This window comes from Trichomycterus rosablanca, chromosome 4 (genome assembly GCF_030014385.1).
Source record: "Trichomycterus rosablanca isolate fTriRos1 chromosome 4, fTriRos1.hap1, whole genome shotgun sequence".
Classification (NCBI taxonomy): domain Eukaryota; kingdom Metazoa; phylum Chordata; class Actinopteri; order Siluriformes; family Trichomycteridae; genus Trichomycterus; species Trichomycterus rosablanca.
Genome location: NC_085991.1, coordinates 3,591,770 through 3,615,517, shown reverse-complemented (window position 1 = coordinate 3,615,517; position 23,748 = coordinate 3,591,770). Strand labels below are relative to the sequence as shown.

The window sequence follows — 23,748 nt, the reverse complement described above, 5'->3', positions numbered from 1 at the left end:
TACTTTTAGACAATGTGCATTAATCTTCCTCTAGTATTTAATCAGTGGACACTTTCTGATCGGAGGGCGTTGTTGGCTTTATATCGAGGTGACTAAAATCCCTAACAACATTGTTACACCTGTTACCATGTTAGTGTCATTCCATTGCTGAGACCCAGGTCCATTACCAAAACATCATCTGGTCATGTTAGCTACACAGTGATGTTAACTTTGTTGCTCATTATTCAGCAAACTGTGTTAACTCACAACCTACTAACCTGAAGGGTGTGAATAATTTTTCCCAGCACTTATGACAGCATGACTGAAGGTATCGTGTTATAATGACCTTATAGCCTAAACAGAGTCGTCATTTGCCATTTAAACTCATCCCTCACCCGTCTGCGGGGTGATAAATCCGGTTACACGAGGTTCTGCACCTGAGTGCCAAACGAGACGTCACATGACGTAAAGGGGGGCCACAATAGTCCTGGATCATTTTTAGATGGTCATTACTGACCGTGCAAACTGCTGTTGGCTGCTGTGGTCACTTAAGGATGTTAATGCATCTTCAGGTAACCTTTAACTACAGATAAAGTTGCATATGTTACAGAACAGTGGTCTCTTATCAAGGTCAGGGGGGAAAACGTGACCGTTCACACCACAACTTTGCTAAGAGGAAGTTTTTCTGGATGGTCTGGTCAGATACATTTTATGAAGCACTAGTACAGGTTTGCAATAAACTAAGAAGCTAGTGGAACACAAGTGTGACTGTCCACTGTCAAGCAAGCTTTACAGCACAAAGAAGTAAAACAAATCTAAAGCAGGGGGCGTCTTTCTGGCACGGCAGCCACTAAGCCCATAGGAATCAACTTGATTTGAGCCTTAAAGTAGGGGCTTCTTTGCTGAGTATTATTGGCATGGTGACGTAAAGCTGGCTTGACTGTGTACATATTTTGGGGTGAAGCATTGTGGGACAACAATACAACCAATAGAGTTCAGCGGTGGTGTAAGAAATCAGCCGTGCTGGGTGGGATCCTGGAGCTAACAGAAGTCCTTCATTAGCTTCATCAGATCGAGGGCTTAAGATGGGCCATGTTGCTTTAGGAGATCAGCAAGATATTCCATGTTATGTGTAAACTATATGGACAAAATTATTGGAACACCCCACTTCTAGCCACAACAGTTGCTAACGTGTAATAAATCAGTTATATAAAGGTAATTATACACTTCCAAGTTTAAAGTGAAGGTTTAGGGAAGGCCCATTCCAGTTTCAGAGGAGCTGTAGCCTAGTGGTTAGAGTACAGGACTAGTAATCAAAAGGTTCAAGCCCCACCACTGCCACCACTTAACTTTCAATTGCTCAGAGTGTATACTGTAAGTCGCTTTGGATAAAGGCGTCTGCTAAATGCCGAAAATGTTAATGACCGTGCCCCTGTGCAAGGTCTGTAAAGACATGAAAGAAACTCCAGTGTCCTGCACAGAACCCTGACCTCAGCCCCACCCAACAGCTTTGGAATGAACTGGAGCATCAACCAAGGCTTTCTTGACCCAGCTTTGTGTACGGAGGAACAGTTTAAGGAACTGGCCACATACTTTTGGCCACATATTGTAGTTTCAATGTTTCCTTTCTGGACCAGCAAGGATTATTTTGGCCATTACAAATGTTTTATTTTTTATTTGGTTAGCGCCGGTCACAAATGGGATGGTTTTAACAGTATGCAGACTCCATTCAAACTCAAAGCGTTAAAAAAAAGCAGAGCAGAAAAACACGACACGCACAACGTCGAACAAAACGAACGGCGTAAGTTCATTTCTCTGTCCAAATAACTGTGAAACAAAATTACACGATACAAAGAAAGCATTTTTGGTCCAAGCTTTAACTTGGGACAGTAGTACAGGACATGATGTCTGAAGAGGAGCCTTCCCATTATTGCAGACGCACTGAAGTGAATCTAAAGTTCCTACAGGGCGGGAGTAGCCCAGCTCCTCTGAACCACGATGGAAATACCCAGAATTCCACCCAGCAGTGGGATTTCTGTTTCCTTCCGGTGCTCCTGGCAATGTAACCGTCCATTTTGATCGGACCTAGGATTGAGCCTTGTGGGACGCCACTGCCAAATCTTGAGTTCCAGGTGCTGGAGTCGGTTTCCGAGGCGCCCACGAGTCCATGCTCCATGTCTGGCTTAAAGTGGTCATAAATAAGGTGTTTGCCTACCCCTAGGTGGCATCTGCTGACTCTGGAAGACCTCTAGAAAGGAAACGTACACAGAACCCGACCGCACTACAGTGGAATGTGCTGGATATTTATACAAATAAATATGCTTATATTGACTGTACATTTTATTAATGGATACAAGATGCTAGGGAATGCTAAGTATGAGACAAGTGAAGAAGAAAGGCGCTTTCAAGACAGCTTATATTGCAGATCTCTACCTGACATTGACCTGCTGACAGGCCTTTGCTCCCCTCCCCCCTACGAAAACCCCTACAAAGCTGTTCAGGAATGTTCCATTTGGCGTGCTCCATAAGGAGCCATCAAGCTAAACTCTGCCAGAAGGATCTCCGGCAGGTTCTAACGAAGCAGCACTGGTTCAAATTGCATTGGCATCATGCTTTAAACACACAAATAACAAGAAAACAAGTAGGCGTTCGCCACAGTGAACTAGCTAGCTACAAAACGGATGACCACAAGCCACCAATATGCTTTAAAGTGCCTCAGCATCAATCCCACAAGTCTCTGGAAGTGTCTCAGAAAGATGGAACACCATTCTTCTGAATGATCTTTCCTTGATTAGTGTACGGACAATGGTGGTGGAGAGCGCTGTCTAACACACAGGTCCAAAAAAGGTCATAGCCTATGATCGACAACAATTCCACGTCCCCTTGGGGCCTGTGAATGGGGGGGACACGTCTTCCATCAGAACAGAAATGTTCTATTATTTTAAGCAGTCCAAAAAGCTTTCTGAATTTGAATTGATTTGCAGTGACCCTTCCCTCCAAGGGGACAAGTGGACCCAAACCATGCCAGCAAACTTGCCCCCCCCCCTTCCCAGAGCAGACCCAAATACAGCTGTTATCACAGGGTCGATCTCTGGAGTGTAAATATATTAATTTTTAGTTACTCTTGGAATGTAACTTCATTTTAACCGGACCTAGGATGGATCCTTGGGGGACACCATGGCAAAATCTACTATTAAAAGTGTTGGGCAAGGTACACACTTGGCGCCCAAATCAAATATGTAATGTGACGGATATTTGTACACAGAAGCATGCTCTTACTATAGGGGGTCGATTGTTCAAGCCTGTACTGTTCTCTTGGTGTAGAGACTCTTTCCCTGACAGTTCTTTTTCTTTATTTACACTCCTGCTTTTTCGGTTACCCATCCGTAGCTAGTTAGTTCACCGTTTTTTAGTGGTGTTTCTGGCCGTCATCCTATCAAAGCAACCTGAGGGTTTGGAACTATGTCTACATACAAATGAAGCTCCATTCCATACTTGGGGCAGACGTTCACACACCTTCGGCACCTTCAAACAATATTTTCAGTTAATCGATCAAGGCAGCTTTCCTTCACATAAATAACAATATCATGTACATTCTTAAAAAGTAAAAAAAAAAAAAAAGAACAAATACATCATCGAATGATTGCTAGGACATGTACACGGACTGCTACATGAACACTACAGGCTTCATAAAAACATACAGAGGCGTGGTCTTCATCGGACATGGTCCATGGTCTTGTTGGCGAGTCGTCCTTATATAACATAACGTCTGTATCCGGACTCCGGAGTCACTGATGGTTGATTATCACGCTCAGATCCCTGCGGTACGTCAACATACATACAAGCAGTTTACACAGTTTGATGATTTTTCCACGTCAATATTCAAGGCAGTAACGATAAAACTAAGAAAACGTCGGTGGCTGTTCCTGTGCTAGTGAGGATAATGTGATTGCTTCGTCTCTGAGACCGTGTGTGTGTGTGTGGATAGGCAGCTTTGTGATGGACTACTCGAACAGCCGTGGAAAGTTAAAGGCCCCTGAAGAGACTCCGGTCCGTTTCAAGGGTTTAAGGAGCCCTGACAGGGAAGCGGAGGTCAGGTGTCGTCGTCCGTGTCCTCGATCAGGACCTTGGTGTCGCGCATTTTGGATCTGAGGAGAAAAGAGTCGTTGTTAGAGACGTCACATGACTCGTTCAGCTGATAAATGCACAAACATGTATTGTTTTAAGCAGTCCAAAAAACTTTTAGTTGATTTGCAGTGACCCCTCCCTCCAAGGGTACCAGTGGACCCAAACCATGCCAGCAAACCTAATTACAGCCATTATGACAGGGTCGATCTCTAGAGTGTAAATTTCTCTTTTTTCTGTCACTCTTGGAATGTAACTTAATTTTAACCGGACCTAGGGTGGAGCCTTGGGGGATGCCATGGCAAAATCTTGGGCAAGGTACGAGCTTGGTGACCAAAGCAAAGACAATCAACCGTACCGCTTTGGAATGTGGAAAGTCGTTGTTAGAGACGTCACATGCCAAAAGTATGTGGACACCACTCACTGTTTTGCTGAGAGTAAACTACATAAAACTAATGTAGTGTGGCCTGAACACCTTTGGGATGAATTGGAATGCTAACTGAATGCAAATCAGTGTCTGGGCTCACTAATGCTCAGGCACAAACTCCTACAGACACACTCCAAATCATCAGGCTTTTAGGACCACTAAGTGGTGGTGCAACCATAATAATGCTCATCGTTTAGGAATGGGATGTCCAACAAGCTCTTGTTCAGGTGTCCACGTAGTTTTGGCCATATAGTCACGGCAATTCTATGGTTTCATTATTTTTGCAACCTCTTTTTTCGTGACTGAATGATTCACAAATAGAAAGTGTGTGTAAACAGTGGACTTTCAGCCAAATGCAGCCCATTGATATGACCAAAAGTATGTGGACATCTGAGTTTGTTGGACATCTGGATAAAAAACTATAGGCATTAATATGGAATTGGCTATAAAATAGTGGACACTTAGTCAAAAGTGCATTTGTAAGGTCAAGCACTGATGACCTGGCTTGAAGCTGGGGTTGAGATCAGGGCTTTCTGCAAGCTACTGACCACACCAAGCTCGTAGAACCAAGTCTTTTTTCATAGAGCTCGCTATGTAAAGCTAGAGAAGGAAAAGCCCTTCCCTAAACTGTTGCCACCGACATCCAACATTTCGATATGTAATGGTCGACATGATGGTGGACGTACTGGGAGGCCAGGCGAGGTCGTCTCAGTGACATGCTGTAGCTCCTCTTCCAGTTCTTCTTGCCCTGACGGTTCCTGACCCCGTCCTCCTGGTCCATCATCTGCTCCAGCAGGGTCTGGTCGTCCGCGTTGAGTGGAGCCACCGAGATGTCGCGCACCGCTCTGAACTCACCGCAGTTGTTCAGGTGCTCGTTCTCCAGACGGAAGAAGTTCCACACGAAGCGCCTGACGAGGACAGAGCACAAGGAGGTTTAATACCAGCACTGCTACTCCTGCTACACAGAGGCGCGTCATGGCCACGCCCCACTCACCAGACATACAGAGGTATGGTATGCAATTACTGACTGTAGACCCGGCAACCTATATCTGTAGTGGTCCCTTTCAATTTGGGGTGCAGGGGAAAGTGGGGGGTTTAGGGTGACAACGTGTACAAAACAACAGGTGGACTACAGTCAGTAATTAGTACAAAGCATTAGGAGGACTACAGTCGGTATTGGTACAAAGCAAGAGGCAGACTACAGTCGGTAATTGGTCCAAACAACAGATGGATTACAGTCAGTAATTGGTACAAAGCAACAGGCGGACTACAGTCGGTATTGGTACAAAGCAACAGGCGGACTACAGTCGGTAATTGATCCAAACAACAGCTGGATTACAGTCAGTAATTGGTACAAAGCAGCAGACGGACTACAGTCAGTAATTGGTACAAAGCAGCAGACGGACTACAGTCAGTAATTGGTACAAAGCAGCAGACTGACTACAGTCAGTAATTGGTACAAAGCAACAGGAGGACTACAGTCAGTAATTGGTACAAAGCAGCAGACGGACTACAGTCAGTAATTGGTACAAAGCAGCAGACGGACTACAGTCAGTAATTGGTACAAAGCAGCAGACGGACTACAGTCAGTAATTGGTACAAAGCAGCAGACGGACTACAGTCAGTAATTGGTACAAAGCAACAGACGGACTACAGTCAGTAATTGGTACAAAGCAACAGACGGACTACAGTCAGTAATTGGTACAAAGCAGCAGACGGACTACAGTCAGTAATTGGTACAAAGCAACAGACGGACTACAGTCAGTAATTGGTACAAAGCAACAGACGGACTACAGTCAGTAATTGGTACAAAGCAACAGACGGACTACAGTCAGTAATTGGTACAAAGCAACAGACGGACTACAGTCAGTAATTGGTACAAAGCAGCAGACGGACTACAGTCAGTAATTGGTACAAAGCAGCAGACGGACTACAGTCAGTAATTGGTACAAAGCAACAGACGGACTACAGTCAGTAATTGGTACAAAGCAACAGACGGACTACAGTCAGTAGTCAATTGGTCATAATTTAGACACTACAGTTGAAGTAAATTTCAGATTTGCATTGGAGTTACACAAAAAGAACTGGATCAAACAGTAAGCCTATTTCTGAAACATTCATGTAAAGGATTTAGGCTGTTTCCAAAAGATTTAGACATTGTTTTATCACCTGAAGACCTCCAGCGGTGGGAGAACAGTGGCTATGATGTCAAGAGTGGGTCCGCCCGAGACCTTCAGCACCCCGATAGAAAGAGGAATGGTCCAGGCAAAGCGCAGGATCACGTCTTCTAATATGGCACAATAATAATACGCCTGTAAGAGGAGAAGATCCAACACAAAGATCAACGTTATAGCACCTTTACATACGCAGTTTAGCCAAAAGTATGTGGACACCAGTTTAATAGCTCGTTGGACATTTAATTCAATGTCCTCGAATGTTCTTGGAGGTTTTAGTGTAAATTCACACCCATTTAGTAAAAAGAGCACTTGTAGAGGATGGACAAGAAGGCCAGTCGTACAGTTGACATTCTTATTCATCCCAACGATGTTTAATAGGAGTTTCTTCACACCGTCTTGTCGAATTACGTCTTTATTGACCGTGATGCTGGTACAAAACAGTAAAGGTAAAGGGCCTTGCCCAAACTGTTTAGAAGCATGTCATTTCTTTGAAATAGCTCCGAGAACAAGGGGTGTGATCAGGAGACGTCCACAAACAACAGTGAGCGGTCTCTTACTTTCTGTGGGTAGACGATCTCCTCTCTGAGAAGCGCGTTTTCTCCGGCGTTGCGGTCGAACAGCCCCCAGTCCATCTTCAGGTCCCAGATGAGCGTGTAGCAGGAGTTAATGATGGAGCAGGCAATCAGCAGGTAGAGGAAAATCTCCCTGTCCGGGTGGCTGTCCGCTAAAAACGCATCAATATGAGCAAATAAATAAATAAAAGATATGAACTGACCTATTTAAGGTTCTGGACTATTGATCAGAAAGTCAATCAATAGACCCCCCTTATCCCAAATTTCATAACAATCATGTCCAATTTCCAGACTCCTCCTCCTTCCTCCAGACTCCACTTGCACTACAATCCGTGAATCATGCAGGCACCTCAACCAGCCAGCAGAGGTCGCAACTGCAGCAGCAGCAGCAATAAAGAATCCATTCCACCTTTGTGCTTGTGTGGGTGCCTGGCCAGGTCAACAGCACGGCTAATATTTAAACTTCCGCATTAAACATAAGTCGAGTTTTGTATCTCCAATTCACCTCATTGCATGTCTTTGGACTGTGGTAGGAAACCGGAGCTCTCGGAGGAAACCCACGCAGACATGAGGAGAACATGCAAACTACACACAGAAAGGACCCGGACCGTGCTACCCACCGTGCCACCCTCTCAAGTCCACAATAATAGGACATGTTCTGCTAACATTCTGTTATTGTTTATACTGGCTTCTGCAGATTAATACAGAACGTCAGAGAACGTTTATGGAGCACCACGCTATACTCTCCGGTATTCTTCCACCATTTGTGCCAGTCGCTGTTGAAAGGACAGATTCGCCATCCGACTTTGTGATTTACTTAGCCTCCGACCAGACCTTTGTCTCCACAAGTGACTCAAACTTGAGACGCGGATTACTAATTTTTAGAGATGGAACGATCGATCGGCTATGAATCGGTATCGGCCGATTTTTTATCAAAATATGCTATCGGCGATCGGCCGATATCTCCTAAAAGTAGCCGATCCGATGGTGTGATATATAAAAGATCATGTTAAGCTTAACAGCTCAGTGGATTGATCCAGACTTTGAGCTACGAAGCGCCAACCATCGCATCAAAATTCGTCAACCATCGTACAGAAACCACAGTGAAAGCTCTTCATGACCTAAAATAACATCATTAACGTTGTGCATCATACATACGATGTAATTTTGCTGATTGTAATATTTACTTTAAAAAGATAATTCAACCCGGTCACATCTGAGTCGATTCTATCAGCACGTTATATAAACTCCTGGTTCACTTTGGTAAATCGTAAGCGGTTCTTGCTTGTGATGTAGATGAGAACAGAAAACGTTACAGAGCCAATCAGAGGCAAAAGTTTATTCATTACCAAATTCGTTAGTTCAGGATCATCTGCTGAACTTCATCATCAGATCATCAGAAAACTTTTAGCTCCTTAGACAGAACGAGTCTGAGTCGGTTACAGATCTGTGGTAACAGCAGTTTAATGAAGCTTTTTAATGTAAGAGAGTCACACAGAATGTTCTGTAGTAGCTGGTGTTTATTTAAAACCACGACATTTAATTAATAACAGAAAACACGGAGAGATAACTGAGAAGAGAAACTTACGCTTCACATAAAACGAATCGACTCATGAATCAATGAATCACTTATAGCGATACTGTGAACAAAGCGTCTCTTCTAAAGGCACAAACACACACATTTACATTTACAGCATTTAGCAGACGCTTTTATCCAAAGCGATTTACACAATGAGCGGAACACAATGAGCAACTGAGGGTTAAGGGCCTTGCTCAGGGACCCAACAGTGGCAACTTGGTGGTGGCGGGGCTTGAACCGGCAACCTTCTGTTTACTAGTCCAGTACCTTAACCACTGAGCCATCACTGTCCCTACACACACACGCGCGCGCGCTGCTCCGGTTTATCTTCACTGTGAGGCTCTTTTTAAGTTTATTCCCTAATCGGAATCGGCCGATATCCCTGAAAGGAGATCGGAGATCGGAATCGGTGCCAAAAACCCCGATCGGTACATCTCTACTAATTTTATTAAGATAAAAATATGAATACCTCACATGCTTCAAAAAATCAAGGTCACTTGCACCACATTTTGAGAACTAATAGAGATGCCTTTCCTTAACAAACCAAAAACCAACCAATTAGCCGAACACAACTGAAATAATGGAACTCGTACCTTTGTGGGTTTTGTAGAGCGCTGTGAAGATCACCACGAAGAAGGTGGTGGAGTATTTCCCAGCGTTGACCAAGTGAGGGAAGGCACGCTTGGTGTCCCTGTACCGCCTCAGACACTGGACGAACCGGAACCAGGCTGGCAGACACTGGATAACGGCGCGGACTCCGTAAGAGTACGTGTTACACATGCCCCCACCTAACGGATCAGAAAATACATGAAGCAAAGTCAGAACCGTTTAAGGATTTCGGAACCGCACTCGTACTCGTACCCTCCGTCAGAAATACCACGGCCTTACCGACAACGCTGGAATTCTCGCTGGTCCAGTCCAGTTCGATGCTGTAAAAGCAGATCAGGTACTCCAGATCCATGAGGACCACGCCCAGCGAGTTGAGCTGATCGGCCAGCCAGAAGTCAGCGAAGCCCACTCGGTGAAATGGAGCAGTGACCACTCGGAACTAAGGAACCAGAGGAGGCCAAATTTATCATGTACACCGGCAAAGAATGTGACAACCTTCATCAGCTGCACTACACTGATCAGCCATAACATTAAAACCACCTCCTTGTTACCAGCTCCACTTACCATATAGAAGCACTTTGTAGTTCTACAATTACTGACTGTAGTCCATCTGTTTCTCTACATGCTTTGTTAGCCCCCTTTCATGCTGTTCTTTAATGGTCAGGACCCCCACAGGACCACCACAGAGCAGGTATTATTTAGGTGGTGGATCATTCTCAGCACTGCAGTGACACTGACATGGTGGTGGTGTGTTAGTGTGTGTTGTGCTGGTATGAGTGGATCAGACACAGCAGCGCTGCTGGAGTTTTTAAACACCTCACGGTCACTGCTGGACTGAGAATAGTCCACCAACCAAAGATATCCAGCCAACAGCGCCCCGTGCATAGCGTCCTGTGACCACTGATGGAAGGTCTAGAAGATGACCGACTCAAACAGCAGCAATAGATGAGCGATCGTCTCTGACTTTACATCTACAAGGTGGACCGACTAGGTAGGAGTGTCTAATAGAGTGGACGGTGAGTGGACACGGTATTTAAAAACTCCAGCAGCGCTGCTGTGTCTGATCCACTCATACCAGCACAACACACACTAACACACCACCACCATGTCAGTGTCACTGCAGTGCTGAGAATCCAACACCCAAATAATACCTGCTCTGTGGTGGTCCTGACCATTGAAGAACAGGGTGAAAGCAGGTTAAAAAAGCATGCAGAGAAACAGATGGACTACAGTCAGTAATTGTAGAACTACAAAGTGCTCCTATATGGTAAGTGGAGCTGATAGAATGGACAGTGAGTGTAGAAACAAGGAGGTGGTTTTAATGTTATGGCTGATCAGTCTAATTACAGTGGTACCTTGAAACTCGACGGCTTTTTATGTGTTTAAAAAAAAATTCCCAGAACAGTTTCTGACACCTAAACCAGCCCTTGTGGACCCACTGACCCTGCCCTGGTCTAAGTCTAAGTCTCTTAGATGCTATTTTGAGTTCTCGACCCGTGTCTGTCTTCTTACCAGCAGTTTGAGAAGCCAGAAGCGTGATTTGTAGTAGCAGGTTTTAAACGGGTTGATGAGGAACAGCAGGAAGAAGCCGTAGAGCGCGAGAGGGCTGGCATGGACGGGGATGTGTAACCAGTCGGAATAAAGACACGTCAGGATACTGACACACCACAGAACGCCCAGAAACCCGGCGATCTGCAAAAACGAGCCCGAAAACACACAGACGGCGTGTTAGAAAGCAGTAATACACTGTTATACGTGTTGTCAAAAAGCACACAAGGTAAGTAAAGCACTTTGATGCACGAAGGACATGGAACAGTGGTCTCTCGCCAAGGTTGGAACGAACACCATAGTGATCTTTTTATTCCATGAGAAAATCTGTAGTACAAAAACCAGTGGTTATAGTACTGAACTAGATCAGAAGGTCAGAAGTTCAAGCCCCACCACAGCCACTGTTGGCCCCTGAGCAAGGCCCCTAACCCTCAATCCTGTCATAATTGTAAGTCGCTTTGGATAAAAGCATCTGCTAAATGCGGCTAAAGTAAATGGAAAATGAATGGCATAACTGCTCAGCGCTTTAGGTACTGGACTAGTAATCAGAAGGTTGGTGGATCAAGCCCCCGCCACTGCTAAGTCGCCAATGTTGGGCCCCTGAGCAAGGCCCCAAACCTTCAGTTGCTCAAATTATACTCCGTCATAATTGTAAGTCGCTTTGGATAAAAGCGTCTGCTAAATGTGGAAAATGAATGGCTAAGGTACTGGACTAATAATCGAAAGGTGAGGGGTTCAAGCCCCACCACTGCCAAGTTGCCCAATGTTGGGCCCCTGAGCAAGGCCCTTAATCCTGAATTGCTTTGGATAAAATGCCAGCAAAATGCTGTCAATGTAAAAGTAATAAGTGGCACTGTCCACTGTCAAGCAAGCTTTAAAATGATTCAGGCTCAGAGCTGACGGTCATAAAGCTTGCTTGACTGTAAACAGTGTGAACTGATTCATGGCAGATTCATTGTTCTTTAATGGGTTTTGTGTTGCATCGGATCACCAGTACATCCCCCCTCCCCCTTTCTCAGCATCAGGCGACTGAGCCCGGCAAAGAGACCACTGTTCCATCGTCCAGAGACAGCGGAAGTGAACTCGAACCTCGAACAGGTGCTGGTGCGAGAGGTTGTTCCTGGGGTTGAGTTCGAAGATGAGGACGTGATTGACCCCCGCCTGCCTCCAGCCGTACGTGTTGATGCCCAGCAGAAAGAGGAACTCGATGAGAAGGAAGCCGCCGCGGTAGAGTCGCACCAGCGGCCACACGTCCACCGTCCCGTTCGTCGGTTTGCCTTTTGTTCCCACTATGCCTGGAGACACGCACATAAAATAACAGGTCGAATACAGAGGAACCTCCATTTAACGGACAAAATCTGGAAAACTGTTTGCTTTTAGAGTAACACTGGATATACAAACACTGACTGTAATTCTAAAGTTGCTCTGTACACTTTGTCTCCACCCTAAGCCAAATTTCTTAACCGAACAGTCCCTCACCGACCAGATGTTGTTTGGGTGCTGGATCATTCTCAGCACTGCAATGACATCAGCAGGGTAATAGCATCAGGTGCAGCAGTGTTGTTGGGGTTTTTAAACTTCAGTGTCAGTGCCGGGGGCAGAATAGCACCCCGTCCAAAAATAAAAGGCCGGCAATAAACACACATTGTACATGATGAAAATAGAACAGCTCAAGTCTCATGTCCACCTACAACCAACACGAAGAGGGTATGTGGTCATTAAAAACATCCCAACAACACAGCTGCACCTGCTACTCTAATAAAAGAACAACACACGCTACTTAGGATGCTCAACCAAACATAATCTGGCTCCCATTTGATTTGACAGATGGGCTACAGTCAGTAATTGAATACCCACACAGATAATCTGTATGGTAGGTGTCTATACACAGCAGACAGGTGTTCCTAATAAAATGCTCGAGTACCTCCGATGCTGATGGTGAACAGTAACACCATGAAGACTCCACAGTACAGTCCGACTCTGAACGTGGTCCACGCTGGCGCGGGCTGGAAGGAAAGAAGAAACAGTACAAAGTGTTATTTCATTTACATAGAGTGCTTTCTCCTGGTCAGGGTCACAGTGGGTCCAGATTTACTGGGCAGGAGTACCCTGGACCGTGTGCCAACCAATCGCAGAGCTTCGGCATCCCACCAGGCACATCTAATGATGTCTGTGAAGGCGTGTGGACGCCCAGGAGCACCAAAAGTATGTAGACACCCCTGACAGTTTAGTTGTAGTTTAGTTGTTTTAGCCACACCCCTTTAACAGTCTGGGGAAGGCCCCTTTTTCTGTTTAATCCCATTCCTGTGTGGCTCTGCACAATGCCAGATACGTAACGTGGGGAGGAATTTAAATGCCGACTGTGAGTCAGGCCTCAAATTTGCCACAGACACACTCCAAAATCTTGAGGAACGCCTTCCCAGAATCCCAGAACAGTAAATGCTGTTATAGCCACATAAGCAAGATTTCAGGTGCTGGACTAACAGAACAGTTTGGACATCTTACCTGAGCTGCACCTAAGGGAGGCACTCGAAGCCTCTTCATGGCCTTCTGTCTGTCGCCACCCTCCAACTCGGTGGTAACCAAAGTCTGGAGGAAAAGAAGAACATCTTTATACCATAACAAAGCTTCCAGGAAGCAACTTAACGAACCCGTGATGAACGACATGACCGCTGAACGTCAGGTGGCGGGTACCTCGGTCTCGGAAATGAGCTGCGTGATCTTTTTGCAGGTGTAGAACGGAGCCACTTCCACGTGGGCGACTCGCCAGTCCGCCCCTCGCGCCGTCTCGAAGATCTTGTCGTGCTTCTTGAGGATCTTCCTGAAACCGGTGAAGTTCAGGTTCTGAAAGAGAGGAAGAGAAAAGATCCGGTCACTGACACGGACAAGAAGCAGAGAACCAATCAGCGTCGACCGGCCGTCATAGGAGCGTGAACAGGGAGTTTTGTATGTACTTCTGTTACTGGTTAGCACGAGTAGCAAACAAGCGTAGCTGCACTGGTTCCCAGAACGTCCAGTCGTTTTCCCACCTGTATACAGACAGCTCTCAGCTCTAATGCTAGCTTGAACTTGACTAAAGTACAGAGGAAATGGCTATATCTTAGGAAAACAGCATGAAAAGAAGCAATTTTAGTCCAACACAAACCAATCCATCAAAGAGCTTAACAAACAGGAGCTAAAAACTCACTACAGCTGTGCTTCCCACCTCTATTGTGAAGAGTTTGTTTTTCCACCCCTATTCACTAAGCTCATTCTGATAAACAGACGACTTTGGGTTCGTTTTTAGTGGTCCTGGTCCAAAACACACCATGACCCCTTGGACTATTTACACAAGTACAAGGAACAGTGGCCAAACGTGGTGGACATGGACGCCTGACCATGAGCTTGTTGGACGTCCTGTTTCAAACCATGGACTTCTTGTTCCTCAGCCTTTGTCCCGTTTTTCGGTTACGGGGTCGGCATTTCCGGCTTCTTCCCGTTAGGGGTCGCCGGCGGGATTTGACACAGTTTTTATGCCGGATGCCCTTCCTGACACGACCCTCCCTAATTTATCCGGGCTTGGGACCGGCACTACAATGCACTGGTTTGTGCATCTAGCGGCTAGGCATCTATAGGACAATTCAGTGTTTCCAATTAGCCTGGTGGCATGTTTTTGGAGTGTGGGAGGAAACCGGAGCACCCGGAGGAAACCCACACGGACACGGGGAGAACATCCGTTTCAAACCATGGACATTAATACAAGATTCAAGTATGTGTAGTATTCAAATATTTGTGACCAATTAGACTGAAGAGTAATTTGTCAGGTACTGATGTTTGACCGAAAAGGCCAGAACATGAGTGTTGGCATCAGGTTATGGTCCTTACGGATCTTGCTGTGTGGCACAGTGGTACAGGAACAGAAACAGGAAAGGGTTCCAAGCTACCTTTCAACATTTCGTCAATGATTTTTTTATGCGACCCAGGCAACACAAACAATGCATCTTACTTTCTCTGTTCTGCTCTGCACAATCTGATCCTACTGTGCTCTGCAAGATGTAACATAAAGCCTCCACAAGGGGGCGTTCGTGTACAAGTTCATTTCATTATTATTAATTTTCTTTGCGACCCTTTGGTTTAAAAACTCTGGGACAGTCAACCAGAATGTCCAGGATGCAGGTAAGAAAGTTGAAGGACCTGCTGGTAACGTCCTGGTACCAGATACCAAAGAACTCCTTCAGATCGGCGGGTCAGAGCCGGTCTGACGGCGTATTAGGTGGGTGGTCCTGATGTTTCCGGATTTGAATGCGCGGTGAAAAATGAGATGAGAGCCGTGAACTGACCTGATAGTTCTGCAGCAGGATGAGGCTGAGGTAGAACTCGCTGAAGGCCAGCTGCAGGTCCTTGATGTTGCGGTGTTTGTGGCGCTCCTGCTGGGACAGGTGGAAGACGCGGCGGCGGGCGCGCAGACCCGGAGCTCGGCTGCTCTCCCGCTGCGCGTCCAGAGACGACTGCAACTCGTTCTGTAGCGTGGCGAACCGCCGCTGAGCCTCCGCCAGCTTTTCTGCATGGTGAAGAACAAAAGACATGCTCGGCAAACACAACAATTGCTATCAGGTGTTTATAAATCAATCATATAAAGGAGATGATATGCGTCAGACGGTGCAGCAACAGTTTAGGGAAGGCCCTTTCCTGTTCCAGCATGACTGCGCTTAAACTGTGTTTAAAGAACCTGCACAGAGCCCTGACCTCCACCCCACCGAACAGCTTTGGAATGAACCGGAACATCAACTGAGGCTTTCTTTCAAAAGCTTTTCTGACTGAATGGGCACAAATTCCCACAGACATACAGTGTATCACAAAAATGAGTACACCCCTCACATTTCTGCAAATATTTCATTATATCTTTTCATGGGACAACACTATACACATGAAACTTGGATATAACTTAGAGTAGTCAGTGTACAGCTTGTATAGCAGTGTAGATTTACTGTCTTCTGAAAATAACTCAACACACAGCCATTAATGTCTAAATAGCTGGCAACATAAGTGAGTACACCCCACAGTGAACATGTCCAAATTGTGCCCAAATGTGTCGTTGTCCCTCACTGGTGTCATGTGTCAAGGTCCCAGGTGTAAATGGGGAGCAGGGCTGTTAAATTTGGTGTTTTGGGTACAATTCTCTCATACTGGCCACTGGATATTCAACATGGCACCTCATGGCAAAGAACTCTCTGAGGATGTGAGAAATAGAATTGTTGCTCTCCACAAAGATAGCCTGGGCTATAAGAAGATTGCTAACACCCTGAAACTGAGCTACAGCATGGTGGCCAAGGTCATACAGCGGTTTTCCAGGACAGGTTCCACTCGGAACAGGCTTCGCCAGGGTCGACCAAAGAAGTTGAGTCCACGTGTTCGGCGTCATATCCAGAGGTTGGCTTTAAAAAATAGACACATGAGTGCTGCCAGCATTGCTGCAGAGGTTGAAGACGTGGGACGTCAGCCTGTCAGTGCTCAGACCATACGCCGCACACTGCATCAACTCGGTCTGCATGGTCGTCATCCCAGAAGGAAGCTGACGCACAAGAAAGCCTGCAAACAGTTTGCTGAAGACAAGCAGTCCAAGAACATGGATTACTGGAATGCCCTGTGGTCTGACGAGACCAAGATCAACTTGTTTGGCTCAGATGGTGTCCAGCATGTGTGGCGGCGCCCTGGTGAGAAGTACCAAGACAACTGTATCTTGCCTACAGTCAAGCATGGTGGTGGTAGCATCATGGTCTTGGGCTGCATGAGTGTTGCTGGCACTGGGGAGCTGCAGTTCATTGAGGGAAACATGAATTCCAACATGTACTGTGACATTCTGAAACAGAGCATGATCCCCTCCCTTCGAAAACTGGGCCTCATGGCAGTTTTCCAACAGGATAACGACCCCAAACACAACCTCCAAGATGACAACTGCCTTGCTGAGGAAGCTGAAGGTAAAGGTGATGGACTAAACCCAATTGAGCACCTGTGGCGCATCCTCAAGTGGAAGGTGGAGGAGTTCAAGGTGTCTAACATCCACCAGCTCCGTGATGTCATCATGGAGGAGTGGAAGAGGATTCCAGTAGCAACCTGTGCAGCTCTGGTGAATTCCATGCCCAGGAGGGTTAAGGCAGTGCTGGATAATAATGGTGGTCACACAAAATATTGACACTTTGGGCACAATTTGGACATGTTCACTGTGGGGAGTACTCACTTATGTTGCCAGCTATTTAGACATTAATGGCTGTGTGTTGAGTTATTTTCAGAAGACAGTAAATCTACACTGCTATACAAGTTGTACACTGACTACTCTAAGTTATATCCAAGTTTTATTTCTATAGTGTTGTCCCATGAAAAGATATAATAAAATATTTGCAGAAATGTGAGGGGTGTACTCACTTTTGTGATACACTGTACTTCAAAGTCTTGTGAGACTTCTCAATAGGGTGGCTGTTGTTCTAGCTGAAAAGATCAAAGAGGTCAATTCGAAATTGGACGTCCGACAAGCTCACGGTCAGGTGTCCAGATACTTTTGACCACTTAGTGTACCTTGCCATCTTATCTCCATGGCGAGACGACAGAGCCAATGGATGGAAGGGTCACGGATGCACAAAATTATGAAATAATCTATTTTTCTTTTTTTAAATGACACAACATGGCCAAAAAGTATGTGGACACCTGACCCGGCTCCAAAAGAGAAGGAGGTGGACGGGCTCTGCGTTCTCAGGTTCAGGTACAGGTTCAAACCCACTGCGTTATTAATTCGGATCAAACTGTTGTGTTTGAGGATGAATGAGTAAGTAAAAGTTTAAATGCTTTGATCCTTTTATATTAATTATATGGCCAAAAATATGTGGACACTTGACCATGATCTTGTTTGACATCCCATCCCAAAAGGGGAGGGAGGATCGAGGATCCGAGCTCCCAGGTTCGAATCTCGGCTCTGTTATTGGTCGGATGGGCGCCATCTAGCACGCACAATTGGCCTCTAGTCTGCTGGACTAAGTGGTTAGGTTATGAACGCTGTGTAAGAACCTTGGTCGCCCAGGGCGCCTGTACAGACAGTGGAGGGGTGCAGAGATTGGGGCGTAGCTATCCATACGCGAAGCCGGCCTCAAATGCAAATCCACCGAAGTATGAGAGAATAAGAAGGGATTGATGGACTGCGCACATATCGGAGAAAGTGTTTGTCAGGTGATGCCGTCAGGGTCCCCAGCAGAGTTCCTTCATAGCTCGCTTTCATGCTGGAACAGGAAAGATCGTCCCTAAACTGTTGCCATAAATATAGAGTATCATTTATTTCATCTACTTGATCTGACACACCTGTAGTGTCAGCGTTACCCAAGAGGGGTGTCTACATACTTTTGGCCATATAGTGTAGATTAGGGTGTTTTTTTTTGGGGTGTGTGAATTTCTGAGATGGGGACTCGAGTCGCATGTAAGTCGCACACACAGTGACTTCGGACTCGACTCGTGACTTGCAAAAAATGACTTGTGGACAACAAAAGTCAGCAACATAAGTTTTGGTGACAATTATATAAATATATATTTATATATTTATGATCCAACATCATTCTGATCGTGTCATTTTCTGCTATCTAATAATAATAATAACGCTCCGGCCGTCTTAACCTGCAACGCACGCAGCAACTTAAAATGGTGGAATACCAGCCGCTCAGGTGGCGCAGCGGTAAAAGACACGCGCTGCAACCAGGGCTGGATTTCGAAGGAGCGTCGTTTCGAATCCAGCTCTGCCTTCTCCGGTCGAGGCTGGGCGGCTATGGACAACGATTGGCCTGTTGTCCGGGTGGGGGGCGGGACTTGAGACCGTAGGGGATGCTCTCTCAGGAACGTGGCGGTTGCGCCCTCTCTGCTGGCTGGTTGGTGGCGCCTGTATGGAGACGGGACGGGGTGTGGCGGAGTGTGTGATCCTCCGTGCACAGTACTCTGCCACGCTACACTCGTCAAGTGTGGGTGATAAGACGGTCGATTGGCTGTGCACGTTTCGGAGGAGGCGTGGAACGGCCTCGTCAGCCCCAATCAGGAGCAGGAATCTTCACTAATGAGAGGATGATACTGTAGATGGGATGAAATTGGACGTGCTAAATAAAAAAAATAAATAAAAAAAATGGTGGAATACCCTACGTAGTGCACTTCACAGTAACAGATACCGCGTGTAAGAACCGCTTTCTGAACCAATCAGAGCTTCTGATTGTAATTGTTAGTAAGAAATGCTGTTATTTGCATTTATTCAGTTTGCAGCGTCACACAGATGACGTGGTAATGAAACGCTCGATCGACTTTCTAACGACTTCCTGTTTTACTTCACAACCGGGAAAAGTTTGGAGGTTTTTAATTATAAGCACATTTACAAAATAACAGATTATGTTTCTTATGGGACACACGCTTATACATTTAATAGCATCTGGAAGAACAGAAGCTAAGGTAAGCAGCGGTTATGAGTTTTTGCGGTGTTTGGGATTTTGGCCGCTGGGCCGTAATTTGCAATGAAAACAAAACATCAGTTTAAGCTTTTAACTGGTAACGAGGAAAGTAAAGGCACGAAGTAAATCGGCAAAATACACTCGCTAATCTGTTGTTGTTTTTTATCTGAACTTACAGATTATTTGTTTATTTCTACGCTACATTTCCAATATATGTTTTGTATTTATTATACTGACTTGACTGACTTATTATATGTGACTTGGACTCTAGTCTAAAGACTTGTGACTTGACATGGACTCGTATTTTGTGACTTGTGAACATCTCTGGTGTGGGGGGCTTGATTTTGCGTACCTGAATAGAAGGTGTTGATTTTGGCCAGCTCCTTTTCGCAGGTTTGGAAGAACTTCTCCTCGAACTTGGCGTAGTACCTCTTAACTGTGTCTTCATCAGTGACTGGACAAAAAAAGATAAACAGAGCGAGACAGAGGGGTGAGAAACGGACGAGCGGGGTCCAGACGTCTCGAGTCTGTGCATATTTGTACCCTCGCCAGCTCGGAGCGGCGGTGTAAGCAGAGCGTCCTCTCTGAAGAGACGTATGGCTCCGGGTGTACGAACGAACCCGCGCTGCCATAGTTACACTGCTAAACATGGCACGGTGGGAACCGTGTCCAGGGAATTCCGCAAACCTGCTCCGTATACGTCTGATTTAACGACGGAGTTAAATAACGTCCGACTGGACGACATCAGAAACGCATCAGAGCAAACGAACAGACTGTGGGACGAAAAACCTACAAACAAATAAACAAACAATAATAAACAGAATTCCTGGAGGAACGTAACCAATGTTGACTCCGTACATTGTGTTGCCAGGTGAGTGAATTTCACCCCGTGGGACAGAACCGTCGAGAGCAGGGACGGCGTCCAGACTGCCAGGCGCCGAATCACTTAGTCAACAGTGACTAAGAGTCCTGAGCCTAAAAATAACGAGCTGTTTTGATGATTTCGGTTTCCTTGGGATGCGTCAGCTATTCAGTCACCTGTGTCTGAGCATGGACCTGTTACAATCCTAAAATTCTCATACAAATCCAAAAGTATGTGGACACCCCTCCCTATTTAAATAGTCTGCTGTGGCGGAAATGCAGTAGAACTCTAGTGGAACTCTAGAAGAAATGCATTGGAACTGTATTGGAACTGTAATGGAACTCTAGTGGAACTCTAGTGGAACTGCATTGAAACTATAGTGGAAACCAAATAGAAATGCAGTGGAACTCTAGTAGACATGCAGTAGAACTCTAATAGAACTGCATTGGAACTCCAGTGAAAATCAAATAGAAATACAGTGGAACTCTAGTAGAAATACAGTAGAACTCTAATGGAACTGTATTGGAACTCTAGTGGAACTCTAGTAGAAATGCAGTAGAACTCTAATAGAACTGCATTGGAACTCCAGTGGAAATCAAATAGAAATGCAGTGAATCTCTAGTAGAAATACTGTAGAACTCTAATGGAACTGTATTGGAACTCTAGAGGAACTCTAATAGAAATACAGTGGAACTCTAGTAGAAATGCAGTAGAACTCTAATAGAACTGCATTGGAACTCCAGTGGAAATCAAATAGAAATGCAGTGAAACTAGTAGAAATACTGTAGAACTCTAATGGAATTGTATTGAAACTCTAGAGGAACTCTAATAGAAATACAGTGGAACTCTAGTAGAAATACAGTAGAACTCTAATGGAACTGTATTGGAACTCCAGTGGAACTCTAATAGAAATACAGTGGAACTCTGATGGGACTGTATTGGAACTCTAGGGGAACTCTAGTAGAAATGCAGTAGAACTCCAATGGAATTGCATTGGAACTCCAGCGGAAATCGAATAGAAATGCAGTGAAACTCTAGTAGAAATACAGTGGAACTCAAATGGGACTATATTGGAACTCTAGTGGAAATCAAATAGAAATGCAGTGGAACTCCAGTGGGACTCTAATGGAAATGCAGTAGAACTCTAGTAGAAATGCAGTGGAACTATAGAGGAAATACCAGTGGAACTCTAGTGGAAATAAAATAGAAATTAGGTGGAACTCTAGTGGATGCATCAAACAAACGGCTTTAGAATGAGCTATGATGGGGGGGGGGGGGGGTATCAACTCCAAATTAATGCCCATGGTTTTGGAACAAGATCCTTCAGTCTCTCTTCAGGACAGTGAACCTCCTCCTGCAGTCCCCATCACACCCTCTCTGTGATGTTTGTGTAGAAATGGTGCACCATGGGAACTGGGCTGTAGGTTTGGGTAACCCTCAGAGTGAGGTCCGCCGCCGGGTCAGCTGTGTCGACGCTCCCGCAGATGCACGCGCGGCTCGTTTGCTCGAGCGCCCCGGGGTCGGAGGGTCGGATTTCTCTCACACAGCTGGAACGCTGGACGGCGGTCAGCAAGGGTCGCAAAGGATGCTGGGAAATGTTCATGACCTGCTGCTTCTGCAGATGTACTCCGGGTGTTTTTAAACAAGCGGACGGATTACGGCAACTACGAGAGTTTTACAGAGGGGGATAAAGGGGATCAGCTGCACCGTTAACGATCGGATAAATTCAGGTTTAATCTGTGGTTACAGGATGGGATGAATCGGAACGTCAACTGTGAGTCTGGCCTCAATAATGCTTGTTTTATATTTACGTTTTCTGCGTTTAGCATACGTCTTTATCCAAAGCGATTTACAGTACTGGGACAGTAAACAGTCTAAGCAATTGAGGGTTGAGGGCCTTGCTCAAGGGTCCAACAGTGGCACCACGGCACTAGTCCAGTACCTAGATTACTAGTCCAGTACCTTAACCGCCAGGCTACAACTGCCTTATATTTGACTGGATGGGCAGAAATACCCCCAATTCTCTTTGATAACATAGGAAGGGGGCAGATTTTGAAACGGGATATCCGACAAGCTCATGATCAGGCGTCCACATACTTCTGGTCCTTACAAGCGTCCATAAACAAGCGTCTTTTATTAATAGCTGTAAAACTAGTTAAAACTGGCTCAGCAATCAAAGCAGGACGCCGGTTCAGGTGCCGCCTCGGATTCGGGTCTGTCTCTCCTCCCCCGCCCGCTGGAGCAGCCCAGAAACCACAATCCCCACTCGTGCGACTTCAAAGCCGTGGGTTTGAGCCGAGTGTCATCATCTGTAAATAACAGTAATCTGCTTTCTCTGGCTGTTTATGCTCTTTTTAGGGGTGTGAGCTAAGCACCCTTAATGCTGATCATTTCGGCTTTCGGGAGCGCCGGCACCTGCGGGGATGAAGCCGTAGCGAATCGGCGTCTGCGGCGGTGACGTGCGGTCGGTATAGACGGCCGCGCACCTAAACCCCCTCATTTTTTTTTTACGTTCGGGTGGCGAGTTACACACGTTATTACGAGCGTCGGCTAGACCCGGGCTGACATCATCTGCTCAAAATGTGTGTGGCGTCCCGTCATCCTCTCAACCGTGACCTCACTAAGTGGCTAAAAAACAATCCTGTACGTTTAAATATGGTAAAATAATCACGACAGTCTGATTAAGGTCCGGCCACAGCATCTCAATAGAGTCAGAATTCAAACTTTATTCTGAGCCGTTTCGGATCAATTTCAGCAGGGATTTTTTGGTAGAGAGCAGAATTCAAGATTACCAGGGCCAGAAGCATCAAAGCATCCTCACAGCACTACCATCATCACGTTTCACTGGTGGTACGCTGGTCTTATTGTAAATGCTTTGTAATAGCTTCATGCTCTCTCTCTAACTCTGGGAACAGTTCCACCACAACTGCATCTCTGTTTAAACAGTTTGCTGCTGTGGAACATCAATGGAACTCCAATGAAACGCCAACAGAACTCCAATACAGCACCAATAGAACTTTAATGGAACTCCGGTGAAATTCCAATAGAACTCTGATGGAACTCTAGTAGAATTCCAGTGGAACGCCAACAGAACTACAGTGGAACTCCGGTGGAACTCTAGTGAAACTCCAATAGAATTCCAATAGAACTCCAGTGGAACTCCAATTGAACTCCAGTGGAACTTCAATAGAACTCCAATGGAACGCCAATAGAACTCCGATAGAACTCCAGTGGAACTCCAGTGAAACTTTAATGGAACGCCAATAGACCTCCAATAAAACTCCAGTGGGACTCCAATGAGACTCAAGTGGAACTCCGGTGGAACTCCAATAGAACTCCAAAGGATTTGTTTGTTTGTTTGTTTGGTTTTAAAAACACCTCGTTTAATCTGATGAGTTATTTTCAAGGCAGGAGCAGTTTTTC

The 23,748-nt window shown here is 45.7% G+C and overlaps 1 protein-coding gene across 1 annotated transcript in view; it reads right to left on the bottom strand.

Annotated features, from left to right (window-relative positions):
* Positions 1 to 1,639: 1,639 nt before the first annotated feature.
* xpr1b (xenotropic and polytropic retrovirus receptor 1b) overlaps positions 1,640 to 23,748 on the bottom strand; it is a 38,865-nt gene continuing 16,756 nt past the window's right edge. The window contains exons 3-15 of the mRNA XM_062993813.1: positions 19,816 to 19,917; positions 15,336 to 15,556; positions 13,711 to 13,860; positions 13,522 to 13,605; positions 12,941 to 13,022; positions 12,106 to 12,311; positions 10,981 to 11,160; positions 9,748 to 9,907; positions 9,453 to 9,647; positions 7,266 to 7,432; positions 6,701 to 6,843; positions 5,218 to 5,439; positions 1,640 to 4,127 (exon numbers count right to left, since the gene is read on the bottom strand). Coding sequence (XP_062849883.1) covers positions 4,073 to 4,127; positions 5,218 to 5,439; positions 6,701 to 6,843; positions 7,266 to 7,432; positions 9,453 to 9,647; positions 9,748 to 9,907; positions 10,981 to 11,160; positions 12,106 to 12,311; positions 12,941 to 13,022; positions 13,522 to 13,605; positions 13,711 to 13,860; positions 15,336 to 15,556; positions 19,816 to 19,917 — 1,967 coding nt within the window. The 3' untranslated portion in view covers positions 1,640 to 4,072. The remainder of the gene's footprint in view (positions 4,128 to 5,217; positions 5,440 to 6,700; positions 6,844 to 7,265; positions 7,433 to 9,452; positions 9,648 to 9,747; positions 9,908 to 10,980; positions 11,161 to 12,105; positions 12,312 to 12,940; positions 13,023 to 13,521; positions 13,606 to 13,710; positions 13,861 to 15,335; positions 15,557 to 19,815; positions 19,918 to 23,748) is intronic.